The 14,202-nt window shown below is 45.3% G+C and overlaps 1 protein-coding gene across 3 annotated transcripts in view; it reads right to left on the bottom strand.

Annotated features, from left to right (window-relative positions):
* Positions 1-3,389: 3,389 nt before the first annotated feature.
* The window catches only part of LOC138480861 (synaptotagmin-like protein 2), a 749,121-nt gene continuing 738,308 nt past the window's right edge, over positions 3,390-14,202 (bottom strand). For all 3 annotated transcript variants that reach the window (XM_069612635.1, XM_069612634.1, XM_069612636.1), the window contains exon 17: positions 3,390-12,215. In XM_069612635.1, coding sequence (XP_069468736.1) covers positions 12,070-12,215 — 146 coding nt within the window. In that variant the 3' untranslated portion in view covers positions 3,390-12,069. The remainder of the gene's footprint in view (positions 12,216-14,202) is intronic.

Below are 14,202 nucleotides of genomic sequence, written 5' to 3'. Positions count from 1 at the left end.
TCAAAGGTTGTAGCAAGACTAAAGGTACGAGGGGGCAGGGAAGTCTGGCTCAGGACATGGTGTGCATTGTCTGTCACATGGATGCTGACTGTCTGCATGGTGCATCTGGGTCTGAAGACAGATTGCTCAGCCTGCTGGGAGTCGTTGACATCAATCTGTGCTTGAAGTTGGGCACCCAATGCTGTATTAGTGATCTTGTGTAGGAAAGGAAGAAATGTTTAGTGGTAGTTGCTGAGGTCATCATGGTTCAGTTTTGATTTCGTAAGCAGGGGACTATTTGTCCCGTACTGGCGTTAATGGGGAAGGGGTCCAATGTACTAATATCCCCGCAAAAATATTGGCATACAAGAATGGCGCCATATTTATGCAGTGATATTAACCCATTAAACCTGCTGGGGACATCCTGCAACCCCCATATTATTTTAAAGGGAGCAGGGGAGACCCCCTAACCCCGCTCCCATTTACCCCAAAAATTATCTTCACTAATAATATTGCCTATGGCTGTTCCCGACAACCATATATATGGCGATATTAACGGTGGGGATAATATTACCTGAAACCGGGGAATGTGCCCTAAGTGGGGGGTGCATTGATGATGGCCAGAATGAGGTGGCCAGCCTCCGTGTGGAGTCTTAAAGATTAAGGTGGCTAAATGACATCTGAATTAGATGTTGCTTAGAGAGATGGAAATGACCTTGTCATATCTTCTAGCAAGAAGGTTTCGTAGGAGTCCATGATGCTAATTTGCATGGTTGGATGAGCATGACATTGTCTGAATTAGAATGAGCATTCATATTTTTGATGATCTTCACAGCAAACACACTGTTCATGGTTGTGGGGTTCATGGATGTGGGTTTCTCACTGCAGTGTGGTAGGGGAGTGTCAGGGAGGGTGTTACTGCTCTGCTGGCATTGCTTGCTTCGGCTACGGTATTCCTGTAATAGAAGGCTTTTGCTGTGGCCATTATTTGCCTGTGTGAAATCCAGAATTCTGCCAGTAGGATTACGTCAGATGGGGTTTGGGATGTACACTAGCTTCTTTTGCTGGTGTGTTCTTCGGTGTACCAAGGAGATGATGCTCCTGATCCAATTGTTTGTTGTTTTTCTTTGGATTGTATGTTTATATTTGTCTTTTGGGTGACGTTGGATGCTTCTACTGGGGTGCTCATGTTCTTGCTGTGGGGTCCTGACAGGGTGGTGAAGAGATTAATCAGATCTTCTGTAAGCGGTTCTAAGAGGAAGTCTTTTAAGGATCTGAATGTCTGGGTGACATGGGGATGGTAAAGGGCACCCCATTGTGTTCTGATTAGTCAAAAGTTAGGGGGGTGCTATATTTGTGTTGGAGAGTTGGTATGAATTGTGAAAGTAAAGTTTATATTGTTGCCTTTGTTGTGAGTTGGGATGGTTGTCTCTGGGTGAGGTTCAGTTTCCTTTAAATTTAGTGCCTCCCTTTTAGTCTTGGTTCTTGGAGGATGAAGTCCCAAAGACATTGTTGGTGGTGTGTGCAAGGGGCATGGTGGTGACCGGGTTGGAAAGCCATTCATGAAAGCTGTGTTTGGCTTAAGTGGCCCATAGATAAGTTGAAGGTGATGGTGGAAATGGTACAGAGGAGAACATGGTAGGTGAGTGCTTTGAAGGAGCTGATGGTGGCTACTTCCAGTCTGGTGCAGGGCCAGGCTGACTTGTGGATGATGGGTCCATCACCAGTTCTGAGGACTGTCAATGAGTTGGCGGTGAATATGTCCAGGATGTAAGTAGATATGGGTGTCAGCCAGGATTCAGTGATGACCAGAGCAACTGGGTACTGGAGGGTGAAAATGGCTATAATTTTGCCAGTATCTAAACATGCTCAGCAGATATTGATGAGTATCAGTTGTTGGGTTCTTGTAGGGGTTACTGTGTGGCTTGGCTCGAGTGAGATGGATGAGGTTGTGGTAGTGTGGTGTCCGCATTACCATTGATGAGGTGCAGTGCCTTCATAGTCTATTGATGGTGGAGATTTGCTATGGCGTGTGAGCTTGCCTGAGGTGTGAAGTGTAATGATCCTGTCCCTATCCAGGTCCTGGCAAAACCAAATCGGAATTAGCCCTTCACTTCAGACACCCGGGGAAGACTTGCCCTGAGTGTTCAGAGTTACGGGAAGAAGAGAGGGGGCAGACAGACAAAAAGAGCAAGAAAACACAGGCAATGATTGGCTGGTGGGTGGGTCCGAGGCAACATGACCGTGCACGTTTGCACTAGCTAAAAAACTGCAGCAGGAAATAAAGGCTGATATGAAGGCTAACAGGAGAATGGAGGTTGTGCGACAGGTGGGTGGGTCGGAGGCCACATGACGGTGCACTCGCTGAAGAACTGCAAAACAAGCCTGTCCTCCACTAGCCATTGTGAAGGTGAGATGGTGCCATTTAACGTGTCAATGGGCCTCATTATGAGCACAGCGGTAGCCGTGCCTGTATGACAAGTCATGCTCGCAACAGGCACCATCTCCCGCGATTGGGCAATAACCGGCCCATTATAAGATGAGTGGGCCGGTAATTGCCCATTTGTGTGTGGCGGTATTGCTGGGCTCCCGATCCCCATTCTGCCCCATGGAGCAGAATGGTGGTGGGGAGCATGGTTGCACCGGCACCGTTGATAATGGTGCTGGTTCAATCACGAGTTCTGCTTGCGGGTGCCGCACAGCCCACCAGCTAAGACCTGGCGAGCTGTCAGGAACCCACGAGCAGAACTCGTAATGTGGCGGCCCGGTATGAACGGTGCCGGTGCCTTACAGGCACTGTTATAATGAGGGCCAATCTCTCTGTTGACTCTGGGGATTGCTGATTTGAAAGCTCTAAGCAGCCTTGCTCGCTAGAAGTGACTTGGCCCATTGACAAGGTACATCCCCACTACCCAATGGAGGAATCCAAAGTTAGAAATGGTGCATATACCACGGTGACACACTCTGCTATCCCCCAGCTTCCATTTACTTATCTATTGCTTAAGAACTTGTTTCGTGGTTGCCTACCCCATATACATCTTTTGGGATTGCTTCAAAGGGGCATGAAGTGGTTAAAAAGGGTAGGTAACATTGTTTAAAAATAATGCTATGCAAACTTTTTTTTTTAACATTATTAAGGTTTATTCCTTGTATCCATGTCAGGGATAAGTTTACAGATTAATTTTGGTTCGCCAGACCAACCAATGGTACATTTCCGCTTAGAGCATCATACTGTGAGATCCGCTCTATGGATGCACACCGCCGGTGACACGCGGGCACGTACGCGAATTCTTGTTCGCCAAACCAACTTAGCATAAACCTGAAATGTTTCTTTGATTCCCGCCAGCCTTCAGCGGAATGAGCCTATTTTTCAGTCATTGGAAGGCCACCTCTTAATTAAATGGCCCAAATTGAGAATCTGATCTTTTCTTTTATTTGTTAGGGAAAAAACACAGCAAGTAAAAAATAAATTAGCTTTACAGCGGTTTTAGTACCAAGGAACGAAAAAATGTAGCAAGTAAGCATAACCTATAGCACACAAAATGTTCTCCATTTGTCCATAAAGTAGCAATTAAAATAGATACACTGTACAAAAACTTTACAGAACCTGGCAAGCGCGCATGGAGTGCAACCAGTATGCGGGAAGGTCTTGGCTAAAGACGCCATTGATGTCTAGTTGGGGTCTTTATCGATTGACCATTTGCATCTAGCACCTTATTGAATGCCTTTTGAAACATGAATATTTGAACACTCAACATAGCATGGAAGAAAAAGTAAAAATGAGACTGTACGGTGCAGTTGGAAGCAAGGACCCCTGACCCTTTACAGTCAAGTTCCTCGTAGACGTCATCCCTCCCCTATGTTGGCACACACAACGATTGCAGATAGTAACATCCCCGTTGCCTTCTGTGAACCATATGCTGTAAACATTCAATGGCATGAAAGACCTCGTGCCACGTCACAAAAACACCATCCCTTTGGGATGGGTCAACTATGGCTCCAGTATTTTACAAAGACAATCGGTGATGCATTTGGATGGACCTAGCCTTGTGCGTGGGTCTGAAGTTGATTCCTTGGAAAAGTCTGGCTACGTTAAGGCATCCAAGAAGAAAGCCGTGTCCCAGGCAGAAAACTATTCTTATCCACGGGGGACCTTAAATTACTTTGGTCTATCAATGATTACAGTATCAAGGTCATACTTCTCATTAGGGTCCATTTTGCAGGTCCTTAGAAATGAATCAATCCTTATTGGTTTAAGGCCCGCCATGCTTTTTGGCACATTTCAGATCCTTCCGCAATATATATTGGCAAGGCCACCGTATTCAATTAGTCACAAAGAGTCACAATCTCTACTTGTGACTTACTGGCATCCGCTGAGCTATGTTTAATTCTATGCATCTGGTCCCATTGGTACGGTGCTCCTGATTCTACATGGTCTATTGGGATTTGCTTTGGCACACATTTTTGTGTAATATTTGTAATTGGTCCATGTGTGCCCGCTCTTGGTTGCCTCTAGTGGAAGTATGCCAACATACCCAGGCTTAAAGGTGTCAGCGGGTGTGGAGGGAGATGTCTTTGTGGCTGATCCTAGGTATGTCCATCACGGTTATTTCTGGACCGCCACCTCCAGTGAGAACCTGTGCACAGTGACTTGTGTCCGTTTCTGGTGCACTAATGTGGTGGCACCAGCATCTGCTGATCCACCCAGCATCTACGCAATACAATCCATGGGTGATCTACTAGGGAATGCCAAAAGGCAGGCAAACATATTTACTGCATGTTTAAGTATGGTAAAAAGAATTCCAAATAGCTCAGAGACAGGAGCGGGCCACATTACCGCAGACATTTTTCTTCGGTCTAGGATCACACTATCCAGATTGCTTTTCTAAAAAAGAAATCAGGGCTTACGGGGGTGTCTCCTCTGCAGTAGGGGATAGGATTGGCAAACAACCTCCCCTGAACAGTAAAGAGGAAGGTGAGAACGGGAGCGGACAAACGGGTCATGGAATGATGACGTGTAAAATAATGACCCCAATTACCAGAGTCTGCAGGGTTCAAGACCACGCACGCGGCCTTCCGCGAGCTTCCTCAAGGCTTACGTATCTCTGAGGTGGGGCTGATCAGAGAGAAAAAGCTAGCACTCACGTGACATCTATAAATGTGCATGTCATGTTTTTACCAATAAAGAACATCTAATCAATTTGGTTTTCATGTGAAGAGGGCTTTTTATTGGATGCTGTTTGTATTTGTTCATAATTTGCAGTGTTAACATTGCTTGGAAATGTCAAACAGCCCAGATATCTTCTGCCCCCATCCTCAATGACTGGCCAAGGTTTGAGGATGGATTGTGGGAGAAGCAAGATACTGAAAACCAGTTAACATGCGTTTTAATATTTAAACTTTATTACCTACCACCACCGTCCGATTCAATGATTTGTGGGTGGATGGTTTTTTCATAGTGCAAAAAACAGCAGTTCACAGACTACTGTTAAGGTTAGTGGGAGCTTTCTTGAGTTCACTGAATATAATTACCTGTTAAGATTTCACAAAGTGTCCTCTTTTGGGGAGGATATAAAGGGTCACTTTATACTTACTGTAATGTATTTATTCAGTGATTTTTTTTCACACGCTAGATGCATACCACAGTCACTTAAGAGCACCAAAAAAGGAGGCGGGAGAAAGTGGGAAGGGAAATGAGCGGGAGATGGAGGAGAAGAATTAGCCGATGAGCACAATATCATACTCGTATGTCACAGCAGATCATTGAGTTGCATTCCTGAGAACCCTAACAGACCCTTTTCAAGCATAAATTAAGCGCAAACTGATCAGTTTGGTATGGTCACCAACTCTAGGCTGGGGGGGGACTACTCTCGGAAGAGTCCAGTTTTCTGCCTTCCTACATTTAGGATGATCTGGTTCAAGTCTGCTTTTGTCAAGGCACGTATCCCAATGCTCTGGACCTCTGATTGACACCAACTTGCCCCAAATTATTGTTCTCTGATGTGATGGTTGATTGAGTCTTCTTTCCGTGGAAGACGAGCAGAGATTCCGTGATGTGGTGAAATGGTTGAGCCGATTGATCAAGCATACAAGACCCACATGTCAGAACGCTCAGCCTATGATGCACATTGCTTTAGAGTCTATTCTTTATTTAAGGGAAAGCCAATGTAGATGTTGCACTTCCTTAGAGGTGTGATCATGTGTGCCTAAGCGGTGGAGCAGGTGGGCTTCTCTATTCTGGGTTTGTAGCAGTCTTTCGCTGGGAGGTCCCCATACACACATGATAGCACTCGCAGTTTCCATCCTGTGGTTAAGGAATGGGGGGATTGTCTTCAAGGTGTGTAATAGAAGGCTGTAATGTCTATGCGGAATCTCGATTTCAGTCTTATATGTGAGCTGTGCATCCAGAAGCATGCCTTGGGATCCTTATCCATGAGAGGCACCAGTGCAGCCCATCAGATGGAGCCTGCCCCACGGAATGTGTGGCTCCCGCTGAGAAGGAGCTCAATTCTTGATCCCATGAGGCAGAGGCTCCTGCCGATCCTTTGTTCTTGAATCTGTTCAAGGTAGCGAGTCAGCTCTGACTGCTGAATGCCCGGGTGGGTGAATCGTCAGCTTACAAGTGAAAGGGGGGTGTTCGAGGTCTTGCTCAGGGAGGCCAATGTCTCATGTAGGCATTGGAAGGGTTGCTAGCCATCTGCTAGGGTAGGTTCCTAGCACTGACTTGAATGTATTGGGCAAACCTTCAATCTAGTGTAGTTCATCCTAAGAGAAATCTTCTCCTTTGACCACGTCGTCGATATACGATTCAGCGTGTTGTCTAACCGGAATGCAGAGCCCTTTCTGGACGGATAGCAGGGTGCTTGGAATGGGTTTGCCATGTTTTCAGAATATCTGTTTGTACTAACGCTCTTTTTTGTCAGTCTTAGTGCAGGGCTGCTTTGGGGGATTTGGGCCACTATATTCGTATGTCACTTCTTTTTGGGAGCCTTGAGGCTATATTGAACGCTGGTAGAAAGGTCTTGGCACCCATTACTAGCATCCATCAGATGAGCTGTATTTCAGAAATGATTAGAGCAAAATATCCGAAGCAGTGATTAACAGCCGAAACCTGAGATTCTTTAAATTGCTGATGTATTTTAAGCTTTTATGCCAATTATTTTGGGGGGAATTGGGCCCATGCATTATAGACAGCCTTCAAGTACGTATCAGAATCATTATCCCCACCCACGATTCTCCTACATCATTGCATTTTTCCAGTTTAGAGAAGGGCTTTTTTGTTTCTGCCAGTTCCTTCATTAGATATCAGACCTGAAACTGCTCCGGCACCTACACTGTGCACTGCCCGGTGTTGCGGTTTCGGCATAGTGCACGCGTGTGCCCCACTTGGCTCATCTGCTGCTATCAGCCCAGCTGACCATCTAACTGTTCTGTTAGACATGTCTTCCCTTGGGATATCTGAGTCTCTCTTCCTTCATTTCTATCTCCACCAGTCTCACATCTGCCTCCGGTTGACCCGTCCGTTCTTCCTTCATCACTATTGTTGCCCTATGTTGATTGGTGGTAGGACAGGCGCCTTCGTTGGGGGCAATGTAGTCCAGACCTGTGGCACAGTGGGATTCCGGATGTTCATGAGCTCCCTGCTCAGCCTGAGACCTTTAGGTCTTTGGGAGGTGAGAATCCCAGTGGTCCCTCACTACATTTTTCCGAGATGCTACATCATTTTTAGTTATGCTACTGACACTTTCAGCTGCGATGATGTCAACCATCAGCGGGGTCTAGATTTTAGTTGGCTGATTACACACTCTTCCGAGCCCCCCTGTTTACTCCTACCCTGCACACTGCTGGTTTCCACCGGTGGAAACCTCCCTATTTTCCCCTTCTATCTCCGTTTCTCTTATTTTGTCTTTTTCAGGCGTCACTTTTTCCATAACATGCACTAACCTTCATCTACTATTCTGTACTCTCTTTTCCCTTTTCTGTTACTGGATCCAGCAACTCCTTCTCCTTTGGAGCACTCTCTATGTCCTACTGCAGCACCAGACCACACATTTCTTGGTGTCCGGACATTTCGTCGAAAGACATTTCGTCGAAAGACATTTGGTCGACGTAATTTGGTCGAAAACCAAATGGTCGAATTTTTTTTGTATTTATATATATATATTTTAGGTTGTGGTTTAGGGAAAAAAAAGGGTTTTTTTAGAAAAAAAGGGGGTTGGGGGGGGACCCCCCCAAAAAAAAAGTGAAAATAAAAAATAAAAAAAATACGACCATTTGGTTTTCGACCAAATGGTTTCGACCAAATATCCTGTCGACTAATTTTTTTTGACGAAATGTCTGGCAACCACATTTCTTTTCTTGCCTTGTCATTACCCTACTCTTTCCCCTACATTTTACCCAGCTAAGAATCTTCAATTCTCACAAGTACTTGACTTTGAATAACAGAAACTAATACCCATCATGGGAGGAGTCCGGTCAATATGTGTTTCAATCGAATTTGAACTGGTCACATTTTTTTGGGACTTTTCTTAACTGAATTCTTTACCACAGAAAGTGGGGGAGATGCCCATGTCCCCACACCCCTCGCCACCCACTTAAAGAGGCAACCGGGTGTTGAGGTAGGGGGCTGAAGAAGTATTAATTGGGGTCCGCAGTGGTGCACAGGATTCTAGGGCTGCTTTTGGTGCTCTTAGTAAGCCGATCCTCCAAGACTTATGGATTTCTTTCAAGGGGCGCAGCAGAACACCCAATACCTACACCAGCGTAGATCGCATGAAGTGCATCACCGCACTTCCCTTTGTCGGAAAGTTTCTGGAATCTGCAGGCTCACTATATCCAGGACCTTAGAAGCAACAGTGGAAGAAAAGGAGAAGATGGACTCCAGGAAGCATCAGTCCTTTTCAGAGTGATGGAACCTTTCACTGACAACTAGTGTGCTGTGAGTGGGGTCTGCCTGTCTTTGATGTGATGGGCGAGGAGGCCCTAGGTAGCCTCACTGTATTCACGGGCGCTGGTCCCTCTGGATTCGTAGTGCTCACCTGGAGGCTGGGCCCATTGCTGAGGAAGGTATCATTGGAGAAGTGCCACAGAACCTCCTGTTAATGCTAAATTTGGAGAAAGGATAGCTCAGGGGTAACGCGTTTGCCTTGGAAGCAAGACAACATGGTGCATCACAGGTTTGAATCCCGATCCCGTGCTTAGGAACCACTCGCTGGTATCACGCACGTTATAAATGAACAATAAAAGAAAAAGAAAATAAATAAATGGAAGGTGCTGGATGTTTAAGTGTTAAATGGCATGCATTTTTGTTTTGATGTTTATAGGAAGCCTTGACTGGCAGCTCATGTGGCAGCTTGTTTATGCACTTCCATAGGGAAAGCAGCAGCCACATTTGTGGCCGTACCGTCACCACACATATTGCCATAATCAGGTGCTTCTCAAATGCTACAATGTCTACACTAAAGCCACTGTAAAGAAGCCCAGGTTTGGGAGCTCGATGACTGCCTGCCATCAGAAATGCATTTACCGCCGGTCGATGGGCAAGATAGGCTTTTGTGTGGGAGAGCATTAAGGTTTCAAAGTAATGTATCTGTGCTTCACGTCATGCAGATCTATCGCTATACAAAGGTCCCCATAACAGATGTGTCCATGTTAGATCACTGAAAGCCAGACGTCTATTTCTGCGAGACTGTCTGACAGATGCTGCGCAGAAATGAGTGGTAAAAACCATATTCCCGGGATGGATCCTGCAGCCCTGTGTCTCTGCAGCGTGCTGCTATCAAAGCACACCCTAATCCTTTCAGAGGGTGTCGCGCAGCACAGTTTTCGAATGATTGATGCATACGACGGTCCTTAACTCAGGGATCCGCTTAGGGAAGAGTTGTGCTGAAGGCGCCGATGCAGGTCTCCAGGGAGACATCCTCATCATTTCAGCAGAGAAGGTGGATGGAGAGCTGCGGGATTTGCGGGGGAGGGGGGCGGCTATTCACACTATGAATTTGATGTACTTCTCGCTAATGCACAGTCTGCAGATACCGCCGCCGCGCGGAAATTGATGTTGCCCTCCGTATTGCTCCATTTCTATTCAGATCACACACTCGGTGCAGCTGCTTGAGTTGCGCGATAAAGTCTTTCCTTTACTACACATTTGGTACTTAATGTTATAAAAAGTACTCAATGAAGCACAGTGAGCCTAAATTTAAGACATTTTAATCCAAAAAATGACATCGATTTTTAAGACTTGTGGGGATTTCTTTTTAAGGGGAATATCATTTCCATGTACTCATATAGCAAGGGGCTGGACGCACAGTGTTAACGGCTACAGTCACATGATCACAGGGATCTATGACGTAGCTTTCCTTGCACGGGTGCCGGCAAGGCATTGGCGAGGATACCAAAACAGATACATTTATGGCGACTATTGCAATTCTTCCAAGTTAGGAATGTTTCATTCTGTTAATGGGAACTCAATTCTTTTTGTGTCTATCACTTAATCAATTCACGTGCTTTCCACTGAAAACCTTTGGAAGTGAAACGCTCCCCATCATTGTGGCGTCTTGACGCAGTAACATGCAGTTTGAATGAATGATATTTTATTATTGTCTTCACTATTTGGGTGGATTTTGGTTGGAACTTTGTGAAGTTTGTACAGATGTTTCCAAAGTATTAACGCATGCATATAGTGTTATCTAGAACAACAAAGCTGGATAGCAATGGAATGATATCCGGGAGTGAGGTTCGGGGCAGGACCATACACTTACGTGAAGGTGCGGGAGTTGGGGCCACCAGTGGTGTGTCCAGGGTTTGAGAGTGATGAGGTAAATAGTTATCGGGTTGATGAGGGGCTTGAAGAGGTACCCATTAGGTTACTATGAGAAATCCGGGAGAGATGGATTGATCTGCAGGGGTGGGTGCGGGATGCTTCTCCTCGTTACGTTTCTTGGTGGCTAGTCTCATGATGTTATGGTTTCTTTATTGGGTTGGCCTCCAGAGAGCATGACCTTTTCAGCCAGGTAGATGTGGGCATTGGTCATCATTGCCTGTTATGTCATTTCGGGGTCTTGAAGATGATGCAAGCCTGGAGGGTCAGCCATTGCAGATCTTTGAGGGGGAAGGGTGAGGTGAACATACAGTTTTAGTGCTTAGATCGCCTGATGGCAGCTAAGCGATGCTCTTCAGTTAGGCCCCAGGGACTCAAGTTATTTGCATAGGGCTTAACACTGCCATTTAGGACATTTCTTTGCACTGACACATTTGGCACATTTATTGCATATTGTGATCAAGAAGAGAAGGTATATCCAGGATGCAAAATTGACAATTTACCCGCTAATTCTCAAGCATCCTATTGGAGACTACTAGCAGGCTGCATCATCGAGAGTTTTTCTTATCCCTTTCTGTCTCTCGTACCAGTTCAGAGTTCAGTCTTATATATTGCCGTCATACGGGAATATGTTAATCCAGGTCATTGTTTCATCCATGATGCACATCCCAGAGCTCTTTGGCCCTATACATAAACTGTTTGAATCATCGCAATGTTGGAATTATTATTCTTGGGGGAAGATCCTACCCTGCATCTGCAGCAGGGCTCTGGACCCATCTATCACGGGACGTCTGGAAGAGCCAAAGCACTCTGTGATTCCGTGATGTACTGAAGCGGGTTCTGTAGGAGTGCCTTCTTCAGGGCTCAGAAATGTGGCCAGCAGTGGCTCTCCACAGGTGATCTACAGGAGCGCCTGATTTTGTCATAACATTACATACGGTAAATTACATTGCGACAAGCAAATATTGATTGTTTAGGATATCACCATTCCCTTAGAAATAATAACACACTTCCATTGTGTAAGTGTCGTAGCTAGTGAATTGAAATAGCTACAGATGAAACAGATAGTGTACCGCTCATAGGCAAATTTAACAACAAAGTGCATTTTTTGATATTTGACAATTGCAATATAAAATACAACAAACTGTAAAAAGAGCAACTCTTGGTTCCCTGCCAATGTACCCATGGCCCGGTGAGACGCAACATACAGCGCATCAGACTGCTGTTTCCCAGGTAAAATGTCTCTGTGCAGCTACATTGTCCTGTTTGCATTATTTGAATTTCCTTTTGCCGGCCAGGGACCTCAGCGGAAGCGATCCCTCATTCCATTCACCGGGCGCTGACATCATTTCCTGCCAAAACGCAATCTCCTCCTGGGTAGAATCCATCCAGTCTACACCCACGCCGTAGCTTTTACCTAGGAAGAGAATAGAATTAAGAGATCACTATCAATGTATCCTATTCTCTCACCCATATGTTAAGAAACACATCTATATTATCACTGTTGAAATGAGTAGTCAATTTTACAGACCCCGCACTAAATATCAGTCTTTTTTACTAGAGAATTAACGTCAGTGAGTTTCGAAGCCTTCTGGTCCGTCAACCTCTGCTCAGCTCATTCCATGTATTAGTGCTGTTTTATGGACTGTGTTGACACTTCGCCACCCTGACTGTCCTCCATCTTGTGAAGGGTGCCTTAATGTCTTTACCAATTTATATTTAGTGAAGAACTGGGCGTCATTTGGAAGAGAAATGACTTACAAAGTAGGCAATAACAGACCGCTGGCAGTCCGAGGGGCACGGCGTCTTCACATGAGAACATTGCCTGATTGAGTGGCATAGAATGGGGAAGAGGGAGACTGCAACCCGGGTTGGGGACGGGAGGACATGCCAATATTGTTTAACATTGACAGCCTGAGGCTAGCATTTGCAAAATACATGGAGTGGTCTTACATGAAAGAGAGGTGGGACGGGCAGTCGGTTTGGGTTGGGTGATGGAAGGGTTTTGCTGGTCCTTCAAAAGCTACTAGGTGGAGTTGTAGCCACGTTTTGAAGAGTACCACTGAAGAGATGGATTTCTATGGCTGGGGCTTTTTTTCTTTGCAGTCCTTGAGCCAGTGTTACATTTATACTCCAGTTATTGAAACCTCAGTCATTTACTCAAAATGTACATTTCCAACAAGAGTTTTGTAAATTGGCTCCTTTCTTGTTCAGGGCGCACAGTTATAGTTTTATAAACATTTCCTGGGCACCCCCCCGCCCTCTCCCACTAGCTCCAAGGTGCCCAGAAGCACAGTTTCAGTGCGCTGCAGCCCCTGACATGTGGCGGTGGGTCATGGGAGGTCCAAGCGTTTTGCTGGTAGATCCTTCCAGTCAAGTGCCAGTCCTATGGCGCTCCCTTGCGTTGTCCATGTGTCACAGAAACATGGCTTCTCGGTCTTGCCTAACAACCACCCTGTCCCCATATCCTAGAGTCTGGATATGCACTAACTGTCCTACTGTTTCCCTCTATTGCAGAACATTGAAACACAGGACTATAAAATAATTCATTAATATTGCTTACTGCACCATTTCCACCCCTCATTTTCTGCCTTTGCTCACATATTTTTCAGAAGAGGACAGGGGCTTGCACTAAAGAGTTTTGCCATCCCGATTCATATCATATCATATCTCTGAGATATTGGACGTCTTTCCATGTTTGTGACTAGTGCATGCTATGTTTAACAGCCATACAAACCTTATAGTAACTTATACTATTATACCAAGAGAAACTAGAGTGAGGGACCTAGAAATGTATAGCTTTTTCTTTTTAATCAGGGGTCCTTTCTTGTGATCTGCTTGGCTTTTTGGCGACATTTAGTCATATTATTCAGTTTAGGAACTAGACACCGCTCACCTGTGATAACGTGACATTAAGAAAGCATTAGACACTAATATTTAATTCATATTTTGGATCGATCTTTGCTGTAAGCGATGCATGTTGGACAAGGAGAACTTTCACAAGATGTTAAATGGTTTACAACAGAAAACCATAAATTACCACGATGATCTTTGCTGGCTGACAACATAAATCCAACCCAAGGTGCAAGGAAGAGCCGAGGGTGATGTGTGAGGCATGATCTGGCACTGGGGTGATGGTGAGGAGGGCTGTGATGGCATAGCCTGGTAGCACACGAGTGTCTTCCCTTGGCTTTGCTGGCAGTTAGAAGATACAGACTACTGTGCGAAGAGTGTTACTACACACCTTTTTGACACGAGTAACTGAAGGTCAGATTATGACAGGAATGTGTCAAGACTGAAACGTGAAAAAATAAAGCAGTATTTGCAGACTGTGTGGTAGTTGGAGAGGGCAAACTTGTACACATATGATTATAAGCAGCAGATATGTTATGTTTTTAATACTG

The sequence above is a fragment of the Ambystoma mexicanum genome, chromosome 5p, assembly GCF_040938575.1.
Source record: "Ambystoma mexicanum isolate Mex_15411 chromosome 5p, UKY_AmexF1_1, whole genome shotgun sequence".
NCBI classification, from domain to species: domain Eukaryota; kingdom Metazoa; phylum Chordata; class Amphibia; order Caudata; family Ambystomatidae; genus Ambystoma; species Ambystoma mexicanum.
Note: the sequence above shows the minus strand (reverse complement) of the source record. Positions and strands in the feature narration are given on the sequence as shown.